The 26,148-nt window shown below is 41.1% G+C and overlaps 1 protein-coding gene across 7 annotated transcripts in view; it reads right to left on the reverse strand.

Annotated features, from left to right (window-relative positions):
* Nucleotides 1-3,024: 3,024 nt before the first annotated feature.
* LOC111157569 (RIC8 guanine nucleotide exchange factor B) overlaps nt 3,025-26,148 on the reverse strand; it is a 97,809-nt gene continuing 74,685 nt past the window's right edge. For 2 of the 7 annotated variants that reach the window (XM_022519086.1, XM_022519087.1), the window contains 2 exons: nt 18,636-18,755; nt 3,025-4,413 (listed from right to left, as the gene is read on the reverse strand). In XM_022519086.1, the coding sequence (XP_022374794.1) occupies nt 4,302-4,413; nt 18,636-18,755 (232 nt within the window). In that variant the 3' untranslated portion in view covers nt 3,025-4,301. Of the gene's footprint in view, nt 4,414-10,300; nt 10,478-10,788; nt 11,263-15,418; nt 15,503-18,635; nt 18,756-26,148 lie in introns of those variants that run through there. The other 5 variants (XM_022519090.1, XM_022519091.1, XR_002641307.1 and 2 more) reach the window with 4 other exon arrangements.

Here is a 26,148-nt window from a genome sequence, read left to right on the forward strand (position 1 = left end):
TGAGATCATGACCTGAGCCGAAGGCAGAGGCTTTAACCCACTGAGCCACCCAGGCACCCCAAGAGTCCATTCTTTAGGCCGATCTTTCTCAGCCACGGTTCATGTGAACCACAAAGCTCAAAACCGCCAAATGACTCCTCTCTCCCCCGAGGATGCACTGTGTGGGCACCATTGCGGATGCCCGGGACTGCTGGCTGACGGTTCGCAATGCTTGATGGAGGACACTGGGGCGCAGGCCTCTCCCCACCCCGTCCCCTTCCAGAAAGGCTGCTCCGCTGCTTCTTGAAGAGCCAGGGCAGGGGTCAGCAGTGCTGCCTGTCTTCCCTGGAAACTTCATTTTCTCCCGCCTTCTAAGGACCGCGGATAAAACTCTCTCCCTCCCTCACCCACGTGATCTGTTCCTCAGACAGCGTTTCCTGGCTCTTACTCCACACTGCGCTCACCACATAGCCTGTAGTTCTGACAGGTGTCCCTGTCTCTTAAAGAAGAACGCGTGTCTCCCCATCCTTGTGCGCCCCTCTTTCCTCCAGGATCGCGGCACGTCATGCCTGGGACTCTACGGCAGGAAACACTGACATTTTGTCCTTCACACACAGACTTGTGAAAGTCCTCTGGGAACCTTGCTACTGCCAAATGCCTCTCCTCCACAAAAACTATAGAATTCTCTGGGCACTTAATCTAGGCGTGTCGTGATTGGTGCTGCTGAGGCTTCTAAAGGTCGGTGCTGTATGGCAGAGCAAACCTGTGCCTCTTGGAGCCATTCCTATGTCCTGTCGCTCTTCAGTGCTGACGAAGGTCTTGCAGCCTCCCAGGAAGGCAGGAGACACCTTCTTGCGGGGGGCGGGGGGGTGGGGCATGATATCTTCTGTGTTAACAAGGAAGAGTAACACTGGGTAGGCAACTAGCAGTGTCTACCGCAATCCATATAATGGAATATCATGTAGCCATTACTTTTTGAAGAATATTTATTGACATGGGAAAATGCTCACAATATATTAAAGAAGAAAGCAGGATACAAATCTGTAAATACAGTATGATCCCAGTCTTGTAATAAAATAAATTATATACGCATAGAAAAAATACAGGACAGAAATACACTAAAACATTAACAGTGATTATCTCGGTGGTGGGATTTGGGAGAATTAACTTTTTCTACATTTTCCAAACTTTCAATAAGGAACACATATTCATCTATTACTTTCATCGTGGCGGGGGGAGACGTCCATACCGGTGACACGTGACCCCTAGTGTTGGGAGGCAGTGAGACCGACGTGGTGTTAAGGGGATGCTCAGTACTCGTACCGCCTCAGTTGGTGTCCCCATTTATAAACAGGGCAGATAAGCCTTGTCTTGTCTGCCCACCTCCCTGGACCACAGATGTGGGGAAGGGGCCCCAAGTGTCTTCCTGTTACTCTGCAGCAGCAGCTCGGGTGCCTGTTCGTAGGACGCCGGCACGCCCTGCGCCAGAGGACGGGAGGGTTACGGACACATGGGCCCTCAGTGCATGGATGGCCACGGTGTCCTCCTCATCCCTGCTGCGGGCCATCGTGGCAGGCATCTGTCCGGGGGGAAGCCTGCAGCCCTGGTCTCTGACCTCAGGGATTCCAGGTCCTTGTTTGAAACCCAGTCCTGAGCAAGTCTTCCACTCACAGATCACTCCGGTCACCTCCCTGCTTATAGAGTTCCTTCAACTGGTTCTGCTGAAATGGTTATTGCTTAGAACGGCCTGAGAAGGTCTGCCCTGCAGCGCTGCAGAATCCTGGGAGGCCTGGCGAGGACCCAGGTGGTCAGGGTGGCGAGGGGAGGGAGGTAGGTGTTGGGAGTCAGGCCAGCCAGACTTGGACTCCTGTTTGCTGTGTCACTGGGAAACCGAGGCCTGCCAGGGATGGTCTCTAACAAGAGATGTGATGAGGTTACTTGCGACGAGAGACATGAAAAGTCCAGCACGCAGTAAGCACTCAGCAGATGTTAATTTTCTTTCCAGGGGCAGAATGAGGTCCTTCCTCTCCCCCTGCAAACGCTCTCTTCAAAAACAAAGCTTAGTGGGTAGTGCCCAGCGCAGGGAAACTCAGAGTCAGACAAACTCCTTGAAAGCACAAGAGCACAGCTACTTAAGCAGGACCGTTCAGACACTTTGCGTAGCTGGCAAGATGCTATTTCAGTAAACATGTCTTCATTTAGGTAAGCGAACACTCATGCCAAAGCTATTTGATTGTAGAAATTATAAAAATACTTTAAAAATGCATTTGTAGAATGAAGTAACAAAAATACTTTTTCTAAACTTTTTTCACATCATCTAAATTTATGAATTGCTGAGTTTCATTTTATTTACTATTAAAACATGGGTCATGTTTTAATGTCTAACTATCTGGATGAAAATCCTGAAGCGTATTGTATTCTTCCTAGCCTTTTATTCTGGAGTATTCTGGACTTACTCAGTTTTGTAAAATAAAGTCCAGGTCCTCTCTCTGAGGACCTCTCTCTATGGGCCATACTGTTGGTACAGATCTTTCTGGGTTTACCAGTGTCCTTTGGAAAACAGACCGTCCCAGACTTGCGAAGCCTGGTGTAGACTTCCTCCTTCCTGCCTTCCCTGCTGGGTTTCAGCTGGCCTTCAGCAGTTTTCTGTCGACCTGTCTTCTACGGAGCAGCCGCCTCATCTGCCTCCCCCCCCACCTTTTAAATGGGCTTGAAAAAAATAATCTGTTAGAAATGTATGCAAATTTTAGTAAAGGGGTAAAAGGAGAGATTCTTGAGGATCTCTCCTATGAGTAAATTACAAGAAACTCTAATGATCTCTTTGGCAGCTCAAAGGCCTTTAAAAACTCCATCCTTGAACCGTTGTTTTGGCAGAGAAGGGATCTCTGGATAAATGACATTTTCCACCAATACATGTACTTTACCTATCCTTAGAAGGGGTGTTATGGTGAGATAATGGATGTGAAAACACTTTAAAAATGCATGAACTCTGAAATATTGTTTGCCCCATGTATCTATAAAGAAACACACACAGATGGCTAAATTGAATCAACCCCAATGTTTTATTTAATTTAAAGTTTTAAAAGGCAGTGGTTAAGCACATTATCTACGTGTGTATATGTATGCATGTATGTACGTACGAATGTGTACATACATGCGTACATATACACAAGGAAACCAACCCCTTTCAGCTTTAGCCACTGAAAACTAGGCCCACTGTCTATTGCAGGATTCATATTCTACTTCTTCGTATGACCAATTCTAAAAGTAAAAATAAACAGCCTTAATCAGTTTAACAGTAACTATTTGTTTCTTTTTTTTTAAATAAATAAAGTTACCATTAAACTGATCACATGTGGTAGAAAGGTCGAACACACAAGCGCACACACAGTCCCCAATGTACAACCTGTGACCTATGAATGACCTGTATGTACAAATGGGTGCCGCTGACCCCCTCCAGCCCCAGCAGAGGCCACAGGAGAACTCCCAGCACGCTGGGAGTCCCCACCGCTCTGCTGGGTTGGAGGATGTGTGTCCCTGGCACCCCGAGTTGGACCTCAGAATGCATGCTCCCATGCAACGATACAGATGGGGGTTCAGTTCTGGTACTAGTGTTAAGGTACATAAGGAATAAATAGGCATCTGTAGCTGCCTCAGAACTAAACCATCATTTATAACCCTTTATAGGGAGAAATGTATTCTGAAGTTCTCGATAAGGGACCTACAAACTTTCAGAGTGTAATCAGTTTGCAGGCCTGGGGCTGTGTGTGTGTGTGTTTGTGTGTGCATTTCCACGTATTTGTACAAAACTGAAATGAAGAGTGGGGCTAGGTTTATGGAGCAGCTGCTTGGCTTCCATGTAGTCAGTCCTGATCTAGCAAGTCACTTGCCTCAGCCCTTACGTGGAGGCTCGTTCTGCTTCTCCCGGGCCTCCGTCTGCTGGAGAGATTCGGAAGAGGCAGCTTTCACAGGCGAGAGGAAGGCCACGATTAAATCTTCCAAGAACCTTGGCGAGCAGAACGGCCACATTCAGCCAGGGCTGCCTTATCAGATGAAGTCCTTCAGTTCCATCCTGATGAAACGGAGCTCCTCTCTGTCCGTGGGCAGCCCCTGCCGCTCTGTCCGACTGCAGCGCTGGACGAACGCCTCGGTCTCGCGAGAACACAGGATCACCTCTCAGATATGCTGGATTCTCAGTGAGTAAACCAGTTAATGTGTTTCTAGCCAAAGCAAGGGCATAAATGTTTTAGAGAAAAGACTCCCCTGGAGCTACAGAGAAAAGATGCTGATAAAAGCAATATTGAGTTGGGCAGGTGACGCTTTTAGTCTGTGTCAGAGCTGGTCTCTTCGATGACAGAGTACTGGTTGAGTGCTTCCTCCAAAGGCGTTATTGTCCCATCAGGTTTTAGTCCCATTGGTTTAAGCAACTCCTCTCTGGAAAAAGAGATAAAAGAGAGAAAAAAAAAAAGTATTCACCAGCATCACACACACACCCCTCCCCACCGCCCAAATCCACATCCTTTTAAAAAGAAGTCTTTAAAAACCAAAGTATTTTTCCTCAAGCTCTCTGTGTGTTTGTAACAGGAAAGATGAAAGGGGCATGGAAAGAAAAAGAGGGAGATAAAAGACTTCATTCACACAGGCCAAACCTACTAAGCCAATTAAAAGTATGAAAAGTCAAGGTCTAAATGGGCTCAGGACAAGGAGCAGGTCTCTTCTGTTTTTAATAATTAACTTTTTTTTTCCTTTTGTGGATTCATTGTTTTAGTGAAGTTGAAGCTGCCAAAATTTCATGGGTCCCAGTGGGCCCAGCGTACAATCAAGTGGCTGATTTGATCCGTATGGATTTCGTTCAGTGGAATAAATCTGTCAGATTTGGTTTTGCCTCTCCAGCCTCTAGGGATGCATAAGTACTTCTCAATTCAATCCAAGTCAACTGGCCTTCCCCAACTTTCTCCCGCCCTTTGATTTCCTTCTCTCTCTCTCTTTCCTTCTTCTTTTCTTTTTTTCTTTTTTAAACACCACTTCTTTTGTTTGTGGCGGTTTAATTACGGGATTGACAGCCATTTTAATCTCTTCAAAGCTCCCCAACTGCCTCTTTTCAGCTAATCCAATTACATCTACTCCACAAGTTACAGCCTCATCTAAAGATGATTAATTATTGATTAAGTCAATCAAAAAGCATTAGGAAAGATTTATTTAATCTTTTCATAGGCTCTTACTTATTACATGGAGATTATGGCAAATGTACCTGTTGAGTTGCTGACTCCAGTCCTCCTCCCACCCCCAAAATGTCAGGGGTGTACTTTAAGAGTAGCCTCAAAGAGGCACAGGAGCTGCTTGAAATTCATTTCTCAAGGAAATGGGCATCACCCCCCGAGAACACGTCTATAACCAGGGACCCGCATGGTGGCAGCTGTAGTGCTGGCGGGATCTGGAGTGAAGGGGAACGATAAAACTGCTTTCCCTCTACCTCCTTGCTGTTGTCTCCGAGGACAGCACAAAGAAGGGCTCCCTCCGGGAGGACTGGCCACACAGTAGTGTGAGGTTAGAGGCACCCCTGGGGAGGGGTGAGAACAGCTCAGTGGCCCCTGGATACGCCAACAGGAGCCTAAGCAAGCAGCTCTGGCGAGCACCAAAAGACTATGTGAGTACCGGGAGGGCTGCCGGGCTGTGTGGAGGCTCCTGAGTTATAAAGGAGGAGATGTGGCTCCTGGTCCAAGAAATGGGGTCAGAATCATAGAACTTGAAAGGGCCTCAGAGATCATTTAGTCCAACACCCTTGTTTACTAAATGAGACTGAGTGACTTACCCAAGGTCACACACCTAGTGCCAAACAGGGTCTGGGACACAGGTCTCCTGCATCCCGGGCTAGTGCTCTTTGCAGTGTACCACATCTGGATTAACTGCTCTAACTGCCCCGCAGGAGCACACCGAGTTCAGCGGATCAGTGTCCGCTCAACACCTACATGCCAGAAGCTAGGTCGGACACGAGGCAGGGAAGGGAAGAGTGGGCACGGTGGTCCTCGAGGAGCAGGTGAAACACATATGAAAAATAACTCGGAACATAATGGGGTAAATGCTGTCACACCATTGTGAACAAAGAGCTGGCAGCTCTGAAGATGAAGCACGGACCGAACTGCCTGGGGAAGGGAGGGCGGCATCGCGAAGGAGGTACCCAATGCCGGGCAAAGGAGGCACAGAGCATTTGAGGCTAAGGAGACCGTGTAAAGGGCTCTGCATGGTCCCATCTACTTGTGTGTTTTGTATCTCTTTTTGGGTTGTGTCCATTTCACTGTGCTCCCATGAAGCTGTGAAAGGGCCCAGTGTTTGGAGAGTGGTGAAGTTCAATGAAGGAGGGACAGGAGGGTAAGGCTCAAGGGTAATTTGGGCTCTAGCAGGTAAGTGTCTTAAAGGTAAGAGTCAAGGTGAGGAGTTTCGGTTTTTCTCTGTAAGGGATGTCCCATCTGTTTTATAGGGCAGGGTCTCTGACAGCAATGTAGAAGGCTCACTGGACCAGGGAGAACCTGGTGGCAGAGAGACCAGTCATGAGGATGTCACTGTACAGTGTGTATGGGATAGGAGATGGGATAGTGGGCTCGGGCTGTGACCCACTGGCAGGGGAGAGGGCCGGTGAAGGAGAGACAGGGGGTAGGGGGGGGTGGGTAGAATGTCCCTGTGGCCTCCGGCTCAGATGACCAAGAGGATGGCGATACAATTCACTGGAGCAAGAACACAGCAGATGAAGTAGATTTTGGTGGGGAGATGCGGACATCTCTCAGGACACAAAGAGCCTGAGGCCCTTGCCTGACAACCAGGTAGAAATGTTTAGTTGAAAGCTATAAACAACCCGTTTCCATGAAAACTTCCCTCTAGCACTGATATATATCCCTTACCTACATTTTTACAACATAGTTGCCTACTGCTAAGTGCCTGTGCTGAAGGATTTTGTGATATTAGACACTACTCACTAATGACGTAAAAGGACAAGGGGGTAACCTGCTGGGAATAAAACACCGATGCATAAGAAAGTTGGAAGGTCTAAACGGGCCTGTGGAAGATGGGGTAGGGAGTGAAGGGTCGGGGTAGATGGAAGAAGGACCCTGGATGGGACTAGAGACGCCATGAGACGCTGGGTGGATAGGCCCCCACCCCACCCCGCTACCAACACAACTCCATGTCTGTGATAACAGGATGATGCTGGGCTAGCTATCAGCTGTACAAAGTAGCTCTCACCTTCTCCAGACCTAGGAGGAATATTTTCGATCAAGTCCATTGGTTTCATCCCTGCTCCAGTTTCATGATGGAAATAATTAAGAAGAACATTACATAAGTCCCATGGCCAAGTTATAGGAACTTGTCTATGGGATAAAGGGGCCCATATGTTTATTCTCACCTGCGAACTATTCTTCTCAAGCATTTATTTTTTGGGCCCTTTGTATCACCCTCTGAGGGCACCACAGGATGCCTGGACTTACGGAAACCTCTGTAGGAGAGGTGTCAGTGGTAACTGGCCCTATGACCATACGCATTTGTGCAAGTGATATAAGACAGCAATGTGATACACTGTACAAAAAAATATCTGGAGTCAGGACATCTGTTTGGAACCTTGGCTCTTCACTTACCAGTTGTGTGATCTTGGGCAAGTCTGAGTCTCAGTTTTCCCATCTGTGAAATGGGGTAATGCTAATACTAGTTCTACCTACTTCCTAGTGATGATGTGAGGAGTAACCATAACAGAACCAGTGGTGGTAGCAATAAAAACATTGATGCAGATCAAAGAGTTCTATGAACTGCAAATGAGTCCTAAATATTAGTTGTTGTTATTACTGTGGTACAGTGAAAGGTACATTACAGATTCTGGAGTCAGACAGACCTAGGTTCTAGTCCTGGGTCCACCAGTCACTGACAGTAAGACCTAGAACTCCCTGAACTTCAATTTCCTTATCTGTAGAAATGGAATAGAAACACCCACCTCACTGAATTGTCATGAAAAGGTCACTATACATATAAACAGTAATGTAATGGCCGGAATGTAGGTGGAACCGCAAGTTGCATTTCCTGTCTTTATGTGCTTATGGGAGGCTTCCCCAAGCCGGGTACCAGCACTCTGGGAGTAAGTGGGGGGAAGAATATGCAGAGGCAAATAAAAGACATGGTCCCTGTCCTCAAGCAGCTTTTAGTCAGTTCAGAAGATAAAACACACACACATTAAACAATATTGAAAGAATTACAGAACAGCGGATCAACAGCTGGAGATGATTAACAGGCAGAGCCCTGCTTTCCCTGCCCTGACAGTTCATCAATATCCTCTCATTGTAATTGAAACATGTTTAAAGGAAATTTCTTGCCCTGTTTGGGAGTGGAAGGAGAGAGGATGTCTCACAGCTATGTGACTGTTTTTTTCTGTAGGACTCCAGGCTTACTTGTCACATTCCCATCTCAACGTTTCTAATCTTCCCTCGGTCATGCAACTACCAGCCCACAAATACCCAAATGAAATATTTGGTATAGAGACTCACTCCTAAAAGGTCTGATGAATGACCTGGTTATACTAGGCTGTTTCACTGAACTTATTCACTGAGTAAGATGTTGTATCTAGACATCTAGATCAGCAAGATGTGGACGGAGAATGGGAAGCATTAATGAATACCACAGAAATGTTTTTCCACCATCATCTGGGTTATGTACATGTGGGAGGGACACAGGAGGAGGTGGGGATGCTGATCACAGGCTCCTCGCAGGAGACGGACTCAGGGCCAGACTGTAATGGCAGGGATGGACATGGATTCACGGGGAGAAAGGCATCCTAGGAGCAGAAGAATTAGTCAAGCAAAGGCACAGAAGCAAGAGTTAGTTGTGTGCAGAGATTGGCAAGCAGGCTGGTTTGGCTGAGGTAAAGGAAAAAGAAAGCTCAAAACAGATGTGGGGTACAAAAGAGGAGCTGAATGGAGACTTTGAAATCCTAGGCTGACGAGTCTGGATTATAGTTACAGAGGTGTTTTTGTCTTCTATTTCAAGGGCCCCACATCTAAGGATACTTACTAAAATAATTCTCATTACAAAGTTTGAAAGCTATGAAACCGTATTGCCCTGACATTAAAAAGAAAATGTTCTATGCTGTAAGTATTCAATTTTCATACCCTTATGTGTCTAGCACAGCGCCTTGCCAATAGCCAGTCCTTCATAAGTGTTTATGGACTAAACTCAGTTGCAGTTGATGTTATCTTGTACTTTTCATAGAAAGGGAAGATGTAGTATTTTATGGGACTCCTAATAAACCATGATCATGAGAAAAGCTAGATCTTTGAGTAGAAAATTCATTTTCATCATCAAGATCTACAAAGTTAGGAAAGATAGTAGCATTCTACAGGAAATTCTGCATAATGCTTTCCAGGGACTTCTTGTTCTCTGCTAGACCATGAGCAACTTGAGGGCAGAGTCCATGTCTTATCTGGCTGTGATCTGCACTATCTAGTATAGGCTGGGGGCACACAGTAAGTGCTCAGTAAATGCTTATTAAGAAGCTATAATACATGGGTCATGGCAAAAATGGAGAATGGTAGAGAACCATTTGTCAAGAATACTTATATTATTTTAATTATTATTTCCCTGATGAGTCTATGTCCTTAGACATTCTGACAGTGCAGCAGAAGTCAGGCCCCCTTTGTACCACACAGCCTGGAATTCCCAACCACTAACTAGTGTAGACTCAGCTTCTTACATATGCGGCATTGGGAGGTCTAGATTCTAGTCTCGGATCTCCCTCTAACTTGCTGGGTGTCCTTGGGCAAGTCATTTCCTTCTCAGGGCTTGAGTCTACCCATCTATAAAATGAAGGGGTTGGACAAGATGATCCCCAAGATTCTATTCTAAGAACCAAAATATAGGCTACTAATTAATTTTCTTCCATTTAAAAAGCTGCTAGGTGTTTAAGACACTAAAACTCAATGCTGCTAAGCCTTTGTTTCTAATCAAGATATATATTCTAAGCCTAAGAGTCAAACGCAGCATCCTACCTGTAACTGACCGACACCAAGATGAGAAATCCTTTCTGCAAAACTACGGCAGGTGATTAGAATGATTACAAAAGTAAATCAAAGCAATGGCAAGTGTTACAAGGAAGGATCTAAATTCAGTCATGGCCCTCAGTACACAGGCCATTTCATGAAGAGCTACTGGCCCTAAATATGAAGGTCACATCTAAAAAGGATGGCTAGGTGTCAGATAATATGTACATTATGGTTAAACGGAGATACTGTATATTGAAATGTGCATCAGGATTAAGATATTCACATAGCAACAACTCCTTCATACTTACCTTCAATGCTATACACAGGCCTTAACACAAGTTAAGACTGCCCTCGTTATCATCAAAAAGTACAGTGATGTCTACTGGATAAAGAGCCCATTCTAGGCACTGTGACAGTATCATGGCGGGCTTCTCATCTGATCAGGCATCTGGCCAGGGAAGAGATAAGCCTCCAAGAATGTTCAACTGGAACGAAACATCATTTAGAAATTTGATCTTACTAAACGATAAGGAACCATAATCTATAAGGGCTTGGCCAGGCACGAGGACATAGATAAATCACGTCCAAGGAAGGAAACCCTATTTTGCCCCAGCCTAACCCTTGGGACTGCTAACAGAAACCAAAAAATACTTTCTTAGATTTGGGGGTGGGGTGGGAGATTATGGGATTTATACCATATTTAAATTTTTCATTTTTTTCTTCCCCCAGAAATATTTTAACATTTTCCTGAGCCACCATTTCCCTGTAAGGATGGTCCTCTGCAATGCCTGGGCTTACATAATTTCTCAGAACCTTAGAGAAGGTTCCATTTCTTAGGGCTTCTGGTCCTACATAAGTCTTTCCCCCAGAAATGACAGTGCAATATTGGGGCTCAGACGCTAACATACCCAATCGCACACTATAGAATAGGCCAGATGTATATGTGTATAAAACACCTTACTTGACCTGGAAGCAAGAGAATACTCTTGCCCACAGCACATGTTTTTGTGCAATACAAACAAAGCATTCAATTCAAGTGTACTTGTTGAAAACCAGGACATAATTAAGCAGTTGGTAAAATGCATTCTTGTTTCCCACTTGCAGATCTCCCAAGAGTCCCTTCGAATTTACCTATACGAGTTTCAGCTTCCCGCTTGCCACTTAGCTTGATAACGACTCAAAAATCATTCCCTTGTTTTCAAGGGCTCTTCTTTCTTGTCTGCTCTGTGTACTACAGGGCAGTATTGACACATGGAATTAATGACAGGGTCTGTAATGAAACAACAGTCATGCAAACACCAGTCTGCTCTTTTGATAAAACAGCATGTTAGAGACCTATTCACCTCCCTCTAATTGAGTACTGCATAATAGTTCCGATCCTTTTATGTAATATATTTTGTTCTATGATTAGAAAAGAAGAAAGGGGGAAACCTGTGAGGCATTGCTTCCTTCAATCGCCCCCTGATTAATTCTCTGTTTCTAATGAGGGTGGCTGCTATGTAGGCAGGTTCTGTTACATACTTGTTTTGTTGACTTCTGTACAATGTATAACAAAACCCAAGATGGGATAATTGGGAGCCATTTCTGTGGTACAGGGATTCCTGCTCTTAATGTAAGGTTGGCTTAGAAAAAAAGAACCCTGACATTTAAAATTAGCCATTTCATAGTTAATTCCTTTTCACATTTGAAAGATAGGATGAGAAACTGGTAAATAAGGAAAACATTTTTAATGAACACAGAGCTTTTCCAAAAAGGCCTGCTAGAGTGGAGCCTGTGCTAGCCCAGAGAAAGCAGCTCTGTAATCTTTGCTCTAATTCCAAGTCTGAGAGTGCATCTTATTTCAAGATTTTGGCGTTCCTGCAACAGTTGATAATCCACCAAAGTACAGTGGACGCCTAATAACTTGTTGATATGCTTACAAGTGTTTATAACCTCTTTTTCTCTTAGAAAAATATTATAACTTTGGCCATTGCTTAACATGTTGAGTTACATGCTGGGCAAGAATGTCCTTTGGGCTTGGACCCTGATCCTTCAACTTTTGTGATTTTCCATCTAATGGCTTCCTAGTGCCGACTGGGTGCACTGATCTTTCACTAAGCCACTAACCCAGTACATTTGAAGGGGTATGGTGGCTTTTCCATAGCAAATTTGAGGTCTTCAGGCTGCTGCTTTCAAAATAATTCTGAAATCTTCCCTCAGACCACACCACCGTGCTTTGGGACTGGGTGCAATTAGGAAGGTAAATATGTCGCATAAAAATATTTCTATAACAAATGAGTGTGGCATAATGTCCAGTACTTTGGACTACTTTCTACTTTACAAAGGAAATTAGGAGTTGCCTAAATAGTCTCAATGGAAAGCCTTTTTAAAGTTAGATTTTCTTAATGTGATTGTAGTAAGAATTTGTTAGAATACCTGTAATCATTCTTTTTTAAAAATAATTAAAATAACTTACATTAACATAGAATCACAGCAATTTTACTGGTTTCCTTCATATAAAGGGGTGTGTGTGTGTGTGTGTGTGTGTGTGTGTGTGTTTGATATCAACTATTTATTTTAGCACCTCAGCTAATCTTTGAGAAGATCTCAACTATGGAATGAGAAAGCAGAAATACACGTCTTCCAAATCTTAATCCTCTTCTCAGGTAAATATGCTTACTGACACATTTCAGATTTTCAAAATAACCTAAGTTCTAGCGTCATAAGACTGAGAACTGAGTCCTGATTATGTCATTAATCAGGTGCCTGATCATGGGTCAGTCACTTAATGATTGGTCCCATTTATTCTTCAGTGAAATCCTCCTTGCCCTATCTAATTCAGAGGGCTGCTTCACTGATCATTGGAGATCATATATATGGAACTACTTTTTACACTTGAAAGCAGTAAATAAATATTAGTTTTTTATCCTCATTTCTGTTAGAAGATCACATGCAAAGCTTCTAAAAATTTGTTACCTACCTCACATTAAATAGCATGGTTAAAAAAATATGTAGAAAGAGATTAGGGACAGTGCTAAAGAATCAAATTTAGTTTTATCCTTAAGTGAAGGTATTCTTTTTTCTTGGTAATTTCTCTATAGAATTTTTCTATTGTGTAGTCCAAATTAGCAAAATAAATATTAATAAGAGGTCAGCATGCCAAGTGACACTGCTGAATAAAGCAAGAGAAACAGGAGTTCTTACATGCTTTCCCCAATTAGAAAGACTTAAAAGTTGAAGGAAGGTAACTAAGAGCACAAACAGCCAGGGACATTCTTACGTGATGTTTCTCTAATAGAGAGAAGCCGTTTCAGCTAGTGCTTAAACCAAGAGCTCAAAGTAGTCATTCCCACTACTGAGGTTAAAGGACAATGATTACCAACAGGCAGTACAAAGGTCACATGAAATCCTACCTGGAGATGCCTAGCCAGTGGAAGGGCCCTCTATAACCTAAAGATACATAATATCAAGCTTCTCAAATCAATGTTTCCTTGCCACTTTAAGGGTCTATTAATTTAACTGGGTCCAAGTTCCCTTAATGGAACTTCCAGGCAACCTTACGGTATATTTTAATGATACAGAATAGTGCTGCAACACGTAAATACAATGAAAGCTACAAATGCAAGCCATATATGTAGTTTTAACTGTAGCCACACTGAGAAAGATAGGTAAAATTGATTTTCATATATTTTGCTAACACAGTATATTAAAAATATTATTTCAACGTAAAATCCATATTAAACAATTGAGATATTTTACATTTCTCTTTTTATACTGAGTTTTCGAAAGCCTGAGTTTTTAACCCTATTGGACATCCCAGTTTAGACTACCCACATTTCAAGTGCTTAGTACTCCTATATGGCTTGTGGTTACTATATTGGACAGCACAGATCTAAAAGATTTTCTGGTATACACAATTAAGATCTTTACATTTTTGTACCTACAATATAGCTCACAATGCTTAAAAAATAAGATGTTTTGGAAACATACCTGAAAAACATGTCCTTGACTAACTTATCATAAAGGTGGGTGTAATCACAATTGTTGATATTTTTGTAAGCAGAGTAGCTTATTCATAGGGAAAAAAATTCGATATTACTTTTCAGTTAGCCCATCCCAGATTTAATAAGTCTGAAAATTATCTCTGGATTAAAGAGAACTATTCCCGTATTTGGAACCTACATTTATTAAGAAAGCCATGTCCCAAATACTGCACAATGGCTGGCAAATACATACATACATATATATATATATATACATATATATATATTTATAAAATATATAAGAAAGAAAGGGGAAAACAATTATTTAAATTTTAGATTCTGATAGAATATGTAAGCAAAAATGGCAATGCACCTTGTTAAATGTGACCGGGGCGGGGTGGGGGGACGGCAATAATTAATCAGTGCCTGGTTCCAATTAAGGAAGTGAAGGGGACTAGAAAAGTCAAAAGAAAATTGAAACTTGAAATATTTTTTCCTTTGGTTGGTTTAAGCTTAAGCCAGTCAATCGTCTCTCCCTTCTTCCGGAGGAGGCTGTGTTACTGTACATGAGCTGTATGCTGTAGCTAAGGTGAACACAATTGTATTAGCCGCACTGGACTTGCTTAACCACTAAGTCCCCATTCTAATCACCCACTTAAGTTGCGGGGGCTTATTTTTTTTTTTCCCAATTCAAAGAAGGAAAGAGGAGGTGGAGAGGAAGGCAAATTTCATCCCCCTTTTCACCTCTGCTCTCATATAGAAAGCTTCATTTAACATTTTTAATGTCATGCCTCAGGACTTAATGTTTATGATATATATTACAGTGATCACTTTAAAGAAATTATGTACCCTAATATTTAAATGAGTCAGTCGTGGGCCAATGTACTTTTATGGAATTCCTTTCCAGTCCTGAATTTTATCATATCTGGCCAAGAAATGGAATTGACAAAGGTGTTAAACCATGTAGGCTATTTTATAGAGCAAAAAACTGGCCTACAGATTTGGGGATCAGCTGTGCTCATTATTTCATCATCACACAATAGGGGAACCACAGGGTACAAGGCACTGTACTAGCTAGACATGATGGGATTTATAGAGTTCAGATTATTTTCAAACTCTTAAGACCTCCAGGTCCACTGCCAATCCCCTTACCTACATCTGTCACAATACAATCCTTACACACACACACACACACACACACACACACACACGGAATACTACTGAGTCAGTTGGTATTCAATGGGAAGAAAATGTTTGAGCATGAATTTCTCCGGTGTCCTTGGAAATATAGCTACGATAAAGCTGCTAAGGTAGTGAGCTCCTTGCAGTGGTTGCTGTGTTCAGCATGGAGGCAAAGTGGAAATGTAACTTTAATTTTTGCATTGGTGGTTTTGTAGTAGTTTTGGGAGTGGGTGACATCTATACCCTACACCAGGCTCAGTAACAGTACTTGGCATGACCAACCTTAGTCATCACTTTGGTAAGTGCTTTGGCACGGGCCACTGTTGCTAACCACCATCCTGGTGCAGGTCCTTCACATCTGCTCTCCTATGGATGGAAAAAAGGAAGTGTCTAGTGTCCATTCATTGGCCACGTCACCTCCAACCTAGCCTTTACTCACATGCCTTTCAATTCAGGCCCAGGAGAAAATGATTTCATTTTTGAGAAGAAAAGTTAATCCGACAAAGCTACAGTACACTCTTAGCACAATAAAGACTTGGTGGGATGAAGAACATCCTCAGAGGACAGTAGAGGGAACTAACTGGTAGCACAATGCTGAAGAGGATGATCAGGAAGTTTTCTGGCAAACACTGACTCTAACAGACAGACACAGTAGCACAGTGGACAGAGCAAAGGTCTTGGGTTCTGGAAAATGAAGTTCCTAGTCTCACTTTGGTATGAAGCTAGAAAGAGAATGTACGTGGAAGTGTTTCGTAAACTGTTAAAAGGAAATGGATTATCACGGCATTCGCTTGGAAATATTTGGGGCAATTCTTTGGGTCTTCCCCCAATTAGAAATCTGGTAACAGATTATATTAACCAAATAATGATAAAACAACCTGAGCTTTTTGGAAGAAAGATGCAGTATGTGAATACCAAAGGTTTATCTTATCAATAAGAGTAGATTTCCCTCTACCTGGAATGAATGGTCATTTCTCCACGTATCTGTTAAATACCTTTTAAGCTTCAAGAATCAGCACAAATGCTATCTTCCTTGTGAAATCGTCCCTGATTCATCCAGACAGAATGAACTGCTCCTTTTCCTGGGTGTTTACAGTTTAACATAGACCTTATTTGTCATCATTTGCCAACTACCTTGTATTTTAGAACAGATTATAGCCATTTCCTTCACTAGAATGTGAGTTCTAGGCGGAGCCTACACATTCTCTGAATCTCCCTTATCTTCCTAGCACAGTGCCTTGCACAGAGTAGCTGCTTAATAAATGTTCCCTGAATTGTACTGAACTTAGTCTACTTTCGCTCTATGCCATATCTTCTACCTCAAAAAAACCAAAAACCAAAAATCAACAGTGAAGAGAGAGAAGAAACTTAAGACAAACATATAAGACGCATAAAGAATGGCTTCATTCTTTGCATTCCTGCTTTGGAATGCCCACTGCTGATCTCCATACAGTTTTGTCATTGATTATTAGTGAGAGCAAATGTTAGAAAGCACACACACAAAGGCAGACAATGTAAAAAACCCACCACACGTCATGCAAAATATCAGTGATTTAGGACTATTTTTAAAGTTGCCTTTCACTTACATTTTAATGGCAAAATTGGTACTATCAAAGCCAACACAAGACATACGTGCTGTTTTATACATGTGAAATCAGTATCACCTTCAGATTGAGTTGGGCATCTGCTGGGTGTTTCTGGGTGAGTACACATTTTCTTTGAGGCATAGTTTAAATCAAGTGGAAGCTTGGATATTTCAAACTTGACATTTGAGTATTTATTTGTTGGCAGCTTCTGGAATATGTGGATTCCCTTGGGATTAAAAGGAGAAGGACCTAGCACCGTTTTCTGTCCCTTGTATAGGGATGTCTTATGAAATGATCTTGTCTCTTTCAGTAAGTCAAGTACTTGGATTATACTGTATTATTTTAGGCAGTCTTTTCCCCATCTCCCACTTTCCTAGTTTGGAGTTTACTCATTCAGGGTATATAGGCAGTTGAACAACATTTGTGTTCTCTTAAGGACTCTTATTATTGGAGTGAAATGTACGAAACTTGCTTACTGTCCTAACCCACTGATGGGCTCCACATAGGTCCTCATTAACACTTCCCTCTCCAGCTTCTACTAGATGGATTCTGTTGGTTCTCATCCTAACTTTTGTACTTATACCACTGTTTCATTAGCTACATCAGATCCTTTCAGAAGTAGCCAAGCAAAAATCTCATGTTTATATATTCATTCAGAGCGTGTTATTTTCCTTCCTGTAGGTTTGCCTACAGTATCTTCTCTGATTCTAATTCCTTTGTTAAAGGAACATGTCAGCTCTATATAAAGGTATGGAGAATGTCATTTGCAAACAAAGGTTGTGAGCATAGTTAGCTGTAGATTCTAACCTCTTTGGGAAAGGATGGAAATTTAAAAGGACTAGCTGGAAGATACTGAATTCTAGTCATATTAGCTTTGTAGATGTGATCTAGATGATGAAGTTGTTTATTTCTATCTACTACTAAACTACTACCACATTACCAGCATCATCAGACTCTGCAGTTCTCCCATATGTCACACTTCCCATGTCAGTCAGCCTCCTGCTCTGCCTTAACCTCTATTTGCTTCTTTGTTACACCTTCTGGCTTTCCCTGGATTCTAGCTGCTATTTTTTCTGACTGAGGGGTACTAGCCTTTACATATAGTTGCTGTGAAAAAGGAGATGATCAGAAGAAGTACACCTTTAAGTGGCAGCTGCCACTGACACACAGAAGCACTCACTCAAGATGGCTTAAAGGAGACAGTGACTCAATGTATGACTATAGAGCAATTCAGGCAAGTGTGAAAGGAATTAATATTTTCCAGTATTCCTCAAAGATGACTAGTTGCTGATTAGTATATATTTGACTTAAGAATTTTCAAGACTGGCTATTTTGGGAAGGGAAGGCGGTATGAAGCAAGAAGGGAAGGGGAGATTGTCTTTAGAACCCCTAATTAATATAAGCACTTGCTTTCAGAAAACCCTTAATTTGAGCTATTCCTTTTCGCTTTTTCCTGTTGGGTGCATGACATTTTAGAATTCTTGGTTTCAGCAGCAACCCAAAAAGACAGAATTGCCAACTTGCACATCAAAAATGAGGGGGGAAAAAGCGTAATGATTTGGAACAAAAACCAAAACAGACTAAAACAAAAAATACAAGAAGCAGCAAAATCATTGAACCTAACTCATCGCATCTTTTTGAAGACAGGGATGTTAGTTGGTTAAATGTCACAATGATCTAGTAGTTACTGTCCTAGCTCTGAGAGTTTAAATGTTTAAGAATGCACATCCAGAAGCGGCACATGTAGAAAAACCATGGTAGCCAAGAGAGATCTGAACTGCTGCTGCCCAGGCCACCCTGTTCCAATTAACATGGATTTCCAGAGTTGCTGTTCCATGATAACTCTCAGTAAGAGAGACAAAGAAATAGAACATTTTTAGAAACCAAGCAGAAAATGGATGGGAATACAATACCTGGAAAGTTTATCAAGCATGTTGACAAGTTTCATGGCTTCATATTCTTTTTGTTCTTCTGTCATTTCATCTATGGGGTTTGGCATTGGTTCCTCTAAATGACCAGTGATAAGATTAATGCTACAAAAAGAAGAAAAAGTTATGCTGTATGTTTTAAAATTATGCTCTTTCTATACTTTCTGGTCCAAGTTGTAAGTTATAATAAGAAAGAGTATAATAGCCAAAAATGGGCAATAATAGCAATTTTGTAGTATAGAACTACTACAGGTATTTTAAAAAATTTACTTTTTCTATTAATTTGCTTTGGGAAATGGGTGGTAGTTTTACTTAAAAAACAAAAAACAAAAAACAAAAAAAAACAAAAACCAATAGCTGACTTGCCAACTTTTTGTTTTTTTAAAGGCATGGCTGCTTTTAAAAAATGTGAAATTTGACTGGTGCCGTTAGGATAAATATCCTTGGATGCATAGTTTACTAATATAAGGAGACAAATGATTTCAGAGTAGGAGAAATCCATTTTGTGATACAGCATAAAACAAATGTGTCAAAAAAACCTGAAAAAAGGATGGCAGAGAGGCTGAAATCTGAAAATGAAAGCATGCCGATTTATCATCTCAGGAAATTAGTCCATTAGTGAGACCACGGAAGGCAGTGAGTGTTCAAATAATAAAAGATAAAGCAGAAGAACAATTTTAATTAGATTTGATGTGACCTAGACTTAAAAGAAAAAAGAATGAAATCTAACCTACCAAGAGACAGGTATACACCATTTGACTTTCTAGAAATAATAAAGTACTTAAAATGTGTATGTCCCATAAACTTTGTATGAAGTTCTAATACCAAACAAGCTACCCTCTTAGGGGAAAGCCACACTTTTTTTTTTTTTTTTAAAAGGAGATAAAAGAAAATTCTTCAATGGTTGCTAAGTTATCTATAATTTAAACATCTTTCTGGAAAAGCAGACAAGAGGTTACGGCATTTTGTTTCAGCCAAGTATGGACAATTTGCAGGGATATTCCATTCAGTCATTAAAAACAAAGAGCAAATTGCTAATAAATTGCTTTCTAGGGTCTACAAACACAAATGCTTTCAGTGGCCAGGTCTGCAGGATAAGCAAATGAGTGAACTGGTCAGCTATAAACAGTGTGGAGTGTTGGGGACTGGGGTAAACTTGAGGACAGTGCCAGTCTAAAGTGGCAGGAGGTACAATCCTGTGGGCCAAAACAAAGACCTTGTGATCAATTAGGTCCTCTGGAAGCTAGCTTGCAAGCCCTTCTTTAGACTTTGACTTGGGCAGGTTAACTCTCTTTACTGACCAGGGATTTCTCATTTGAGTAGTAAAAGGGCTAGGTCACTAGGTACTATTATCTATTACTAAAAGATTTCCTTTTGTTTTTCTACATTCCTCAGAGGGCACATTATATTCAGATTCTTGTGGAAGGACTCAGTGCTCAGCATTCTCAAAAACCAGCTCTAAAACATCTGTCTTAACAGTCCTCCTTAAGACCTACACCTACAGCTATGATTTAAAAACTTTTTTTTTCCCTTCAGAGCAATGAATCCACCACCAACCTCCCCCTGCCTTTTTTGGAAACAAATGAAATCTACACAGACAGCCCATATATAAAATAGACAAAGTGGAACTACTCAAGCAGAAGAGGGGATGGGGTGGCCAAGCAGAGTGGAGGCCTAAAGCCTCTCCTGTTTGTCTATACTTACTTGTTTCCTTTTAAGTTTGCCCCTGAGGCACTTTTAGGAACTCTGGGACATAGTTTGAAAACTCCTAGGCTTGTCAGTCATTCTCAGCTTTGGTTGCACATTAGAATCACTTGGTAAACTTTAAAGAAAAGGCTTAGGCCTCGACTGAGAGCAACTAAATCTACGTATTTTATTTTCCTGCTGATTCAGATACACAATGAGGTTAAAAACCACACAGGGCTAGAGTGCCAACCTCAGACACTTCACTGTGTGCTACTATTCCCTCTTTTTTTTTTTTTTTAAGGTGCTCATAATAGAAGAGAAAAAGGCCTCTAGCTAGTGGTCATTAAAAAAAAAAACAACAACACTGAACTGGGGTCATCAGAGTCCCCAAAAGTCAAGAACAAAGGGGACCCAGACAAGGCTTCAGAGAACTACAGCGTTTTTAAAGATGTATCCAGATGCCACACTGAAAATGTAACTCCACCACCCATCTATTATTTGCTTAGGCTTATAACAACAGAATGTTTTCACTGGTTTCTTTTCTGCCACATGCTAAATTAGAAAACAACGAGTCTTATAAATAAATTAGTAAAGGTACTTATTATAGCACATACTACTTCCCAAGCAGACAAAGGAAATCAGGCGTTAGAAGGAAGTACAACGGAAGGTAGATGGATTAACTATGTAAAACACGTTCGATTTGTCTCTAGAGAGAAGGCTCCTCTTCTCAAGTTCAATGGAGGAGTGATTTAAGAAATCAGATCCCCAGACTGCTGTATTCTATAACGACATTAGCACAAGCCATCATTTGCCTCAGGGGTAAAACGTGTCAGGAGGATGCACTGGTAAGCTCTGCTGTATCCACAATGTAAAGTCAGGACATGAATTCCTGAATCAGGGCACATTTGATTCTTTTTTTGGTTCTTTTAAGGGCTTAATAGAAATGACGTCCATTTTCCACAAGCTGACCTCAAGTCCTCTGCTGCTAAAATGATTTAATGGCTTGCTCTGAAATTAGCTACTAAAGTCACAAAATCCTTTGCTCAAGGAGCATAAAAGCAATAGGCAGAAATTCATTCTTACAGAGTAAGAATTTATCATCCTTTACTGAAGCAATACCCCCCACCCCCAGTACACAGAAGAATGTACGCAATATCACAGAAAACACAAGTTAGGGCACCAAACTGTACCACTCTCATAGGAAAAATGCCAATGTGCTCGGGGTCAGGAGGCAGACTTGGACATTGTCTCCCCTCCTGCTCCCCACTTCAAATAAGACTCCTTTGGTTTCCCTTCCCAGAGAGGAAAACAAATAGTCACTGTAACAATGATGTGAGGTTTCATAAAAGAGATTATTTTCAGTTGAACATCCACTTGCTACCTTTATAGAACCTCAGATAATATAGTTCTAAGACTTAATTTTGTAGGTTTTAGGATCTTGATACTGAAATTCTAGGGTTAGTTTTATCTTGTTCTAAGACTGAGTCTTAAGATGTTTAAGGTACACTAGTTGTGGCGGATACTACACTGGGTAATTTTCTCACCCTGTCTGCTCCCCTACCCCATCTTTCCAGCATTCCAATTCTGTGATTATATACGTCTTCCAGTTAGGTGACAAGAATTATTTAAACTCATTGTAGTATCATCGAACATGTTGTATTATATAAGGTCATTATATGAACTGACCACAGTTATGGACCTGGTGATGAAGGGATTAAGACATAAAAAGGTTTGGGCCTATGAATATATATGCAAAACCTGAAATATATTTCAAGACTTTTGCTTTTCAGATTGTTGCTACACTTGGCCAACATCAACAGTACTACTAGGTCACTTAACAAAAAAGCTATTAAAATTTCTCCGAGCTATATTAAAGTTAATTTCAGTCTCTAAAAAGTAGGGATTAAATTTTACTCAAACCATTCTGGTTAAAGGAGGGCCTGGGAGGGCAAATCTCTACAGGGGCTAAGCAGGTAAGAATGAAAAGGATCCACTGTTAAACCAGAGGAGATTATGCCTGGTATGATGGGGACCACTGCCACTCAGCTCCATCAGCCAGTTGCCTGCCATGTGAAAATGCAGGCTTAATGTTATTAGAACTTATTGAAAAGAAGTCAGAAATCCAAATTTGCATCTGAAATATCTGAATTCTAAATGTTGGCAACTAATTAAGAAGTACTATGTAAAACAGAAAATAAAAACACAGAACTAAATAACCAACGATACAACACAAGAACTAAATAACCAACGATCCAACAAGCCAAGCAGCAGCTAACTGTGGGCTAAGTCGAGCCTCTGGGTGGACAGTCTGCAACCTCTGAAAATAGAGGGATCAGGGTTTCCAGGAAAAGGCACTTGTGAGCCCAGAACCAGGATAGGGGGGAGATGGGGTGGGAAAGCCTATGCAAATAAGGCTAGAAATGTCTTTCCAGGAAAAACTCCCCAGAATATTTGATCCCCAACAAAACAGTAAAAAGAACCGTAGAAAGTTACCACATCCTTATTCATTTACTTCAAGAAATATTAAAAATAAAGGTTTTCTTGGAGGGTACATCTTCAATATATGGTGACAATTACAAAGAGACTTAAAGCAACAAAACAAAATCTTGACAAAGAAAAAAAAGTCTCTTGTCTCATGCTGGAGAAATTATACAGTCGCTGCCACAGCTACTCCTAAGAGAAATACAGCTGAGAAGGAAACACCCGAGCTGCTTCTGCAATGATTTTAAGCTTCTGTATGTGATTATGAACTAGTGTAGGGTATGAAGAGTCCAAGTAGGTGTTCTGGAGTTCTGCCCACCTTGGCCGTCCCCTCTTCCTGCCCTCCATTTAGCAGCCCTTTAAAGATACTCTCTGAACTCCTAGGTTCCTATACACCCAGCCTGACAGCCACTGGTCTAAAATGAGCCAAATGTCATTAGTACACGTCTTTCGACTGCTGTTCGGGATGATGTACAAAACCACACTAGTCGGTTATACTGTACCCATACCCACCCATACAGGCAAGGGGCCTCCATGCTCAGAGGCACAAAAGAAACTGGTATACAAGTTAGAATTTAGAAATTTTTCTCTTTGATACAGGACCAAAGTTTATCTGAAAACTTTAAACAAGCATGGCTTAGATTTACACCAAAAACCTGTGTGGCATGTAACTTGATTCTATATTTCTGCTAATTGCGAAAGCCATTTCCAGTCCATTAAATACACTTACTTTGACACAAAAAAGATTGTTGTGAAATTAACGGTCTCCCATAGCCTGAATGTAAGCTCCACACAATTGTTGGTTTCAGATTCCACTAAAGGATTATAGGTTACCTTGGTGCATCAATCAGAATCCACTTACATTTTTGACAACGGGACTAGGGCCAACTGGATAAAGGGTAATTTCTCTGCTTCTGCCAATACTAGCAACTGTTGTGAATAAATGCATCATAAGAAAAGCATACTGTGATCTTGAGAACACTGATGGTGAAGGGTAATCAGAAAGTAGGGGAAAAAGCAATTCTTTCAGGGCTGAGTTTATAAGCTTGACTAGATTGGTAAAGAGTTTTCGTAATTTTTAGGGAAAAAGTTCTTCGAGCGTTATAGATCACTCCCCAGAGCACAAAGGGCTCTCTTGCTTGTAAAGTACTTTGTTTCCCACTACTTCCACAAGGACCATTGAATAAGCATTTCATTTTTTTAAAGTAGGCTCCACACCCAACATGGGGCTTGAACTCACAACCTGGAGATCAAGAGTCGCATGCTCCAACAACTGAGCCAGCCAGGCACCCCATGAATAAGTATTTTAAATTAACAAACATCCCGCTAGTGTTTCACCTGAAAGAGGGAAGATGTAAGGAAAAAACAGGTGCAAATATATCTGAAGGGGAAAGATGTAATGCTGTGTGAGAAACACATTCACATTTGTCATGAGCAATTTAAGAAGCAACAAGATTCCACAATGGTGACTGTTCTGATGACACTAACACGCCATTCCTATGAACAACATAGGCCAGGTCCAAAGCTGATGAAAATTCCAACTAGGAATGTCATAGGGTCTAAGTATAGAAACTTCCTAGCCAAGACTATCACAATACCAAACATCATGGCCCTCAGTGTAAACAAAAGGTGCTCTCCTGAAATCTAACATCACTTTTATAATCTAACACATTTCTATTTCCCATTCTATTAGGAGAGACCCAATGTTCTTATATTTTCTCCAAGCAATTTCTTGTTATAGTAGCATTCTGGTGCTTATAAGATATGTGATCATTACCACTGGTAGAAGTCATCTGTCAAGCAAAATCAACAATACACACCGAGATGTAAGGACATCAACCACCCATGAGTATTTAAGAGTTTTTTTTTTTTTTTTTAAATCTTAGTTGACGTGTCCACATAACTTGGGACACAATGAATGCCTAAAGTAATTTCTACTTTCATTTAAAAATATGAAGGTATACCTCAAGTGATATTCTTTAATGTCTCAAATGGAGGGAGAGAAAATACTAGACTGAAGAAAATGTAGCTTATGAAATAGAAAAGTCAAGAGCTAGTAACTAATTAGAATGATGACTTCTATAATTAGGGAAAGGTTAAAGTATGATTCCTCTATCTAAGCTTCAGTTAGATGACAGAGCTGCCGATTTATAGCATCTAAATGGTGGCAGTCTTAAGAATGTATTGCTTAGAGTCACTGCTAGCTTTTTTTCCCCAAAAGTCTTTTTTTTTCTAGGACACACTCTACAAGATCCTGCTGAGGCTGAACTGGAAATACTAAAAGTAATGCTATTTACCCAGGCCCAATTTGCCGAGGAATACAGGCCAAATAAGTCTTGTCTAATTAGGAAATGATCTTTGCTTTTACCTTCTGATAACCTAGTACTTTCATGTTAACAGGGCACAATTTATCCTTTAAAAAAAAGCCCAATTCTGAAGATAATGATTTTCTGTCCTTCATCAACTACCACGTTCCTCACTACATGCTAGAAAATGTCAGTAGAAAAACTAGCATGTCAACATCATTGGTAATGCCAAAAGGAAAGGGCATACCCTTTTAACATTTAGTAATGGAAACGAGAAAATTGAGCTCATATAACTTCCAATAAGTGGAACTAAGAAATTTACCTGGGATATGGGGGGTTAAGAAGGGGACGAAAAGGATGGGGAGGAAACAGAAGGAAGTAGAGGTGGTCTGTTTTGGGGTAAGAGAAGAATTAGTGTCTTTGATTTCTAAGCACTGATTCAGGGAAGACTTGATAAGAGTCTCTGGTTTGCCTCAGTGCAATAACACATCTGTTAAAAGACTATTACCCAAGTGTTGGATTGAAATTTACTGTGGAGCTACACTTCTTTCCTTTTGCTAATAAGGTACCATTTTATTGACTCATAATGGCTTTTATGCAAGAGGGAAGATCAGAATTCATGGAACGTATGTTTAGATTTCTGAGAAAAACTGAAGCATTAAATGAGCAAATTAAATACTTGGTCTTAGTTATACCCTATAAAATCTCAACCTTATGGGAAAGAAAGCAACAAGTGGGCAATAATACTTTTTAAGTATATGATGGCATGTATCTAAAAATACCATCTCTCCAGATACTTCAGAGAGGGTCATGAGCATGCAGCAGAGTATTTCTTGCAATATTATCCTTCCTCAATCACTTGAAGTCACTCTTTAAGCCACTAGCTATGAAACTGCTCTAAAAACACTATTAAATGGAAAGCTTCCAAATCCACAAAAGAAAAGAAACACTTGGAAAATGAGAGACGAAGGAAGTGAGAGGCAAATAACCAAATCAAAGGCACAGACATAGTGAGGTGGAAAGAA

This window comes from Enhydra lutris, unplaced genomic scaffold (assembly GCF_002288905.1).
Source record: "Enhydra lutris kenyoni isolate GAN:26980312 unplaced genomic scaffold, ASM228890v2 scaffoldscaffold55, whole genome shotgun sequence".
In the NCBI taxonomy this organism is placed as follows: domain Eukaryota; kingdom Metazoa; phylum Chordata; class Mammalia; order Carnivora; family Mustelidae; genus Enhydra; species Enhydra lutris.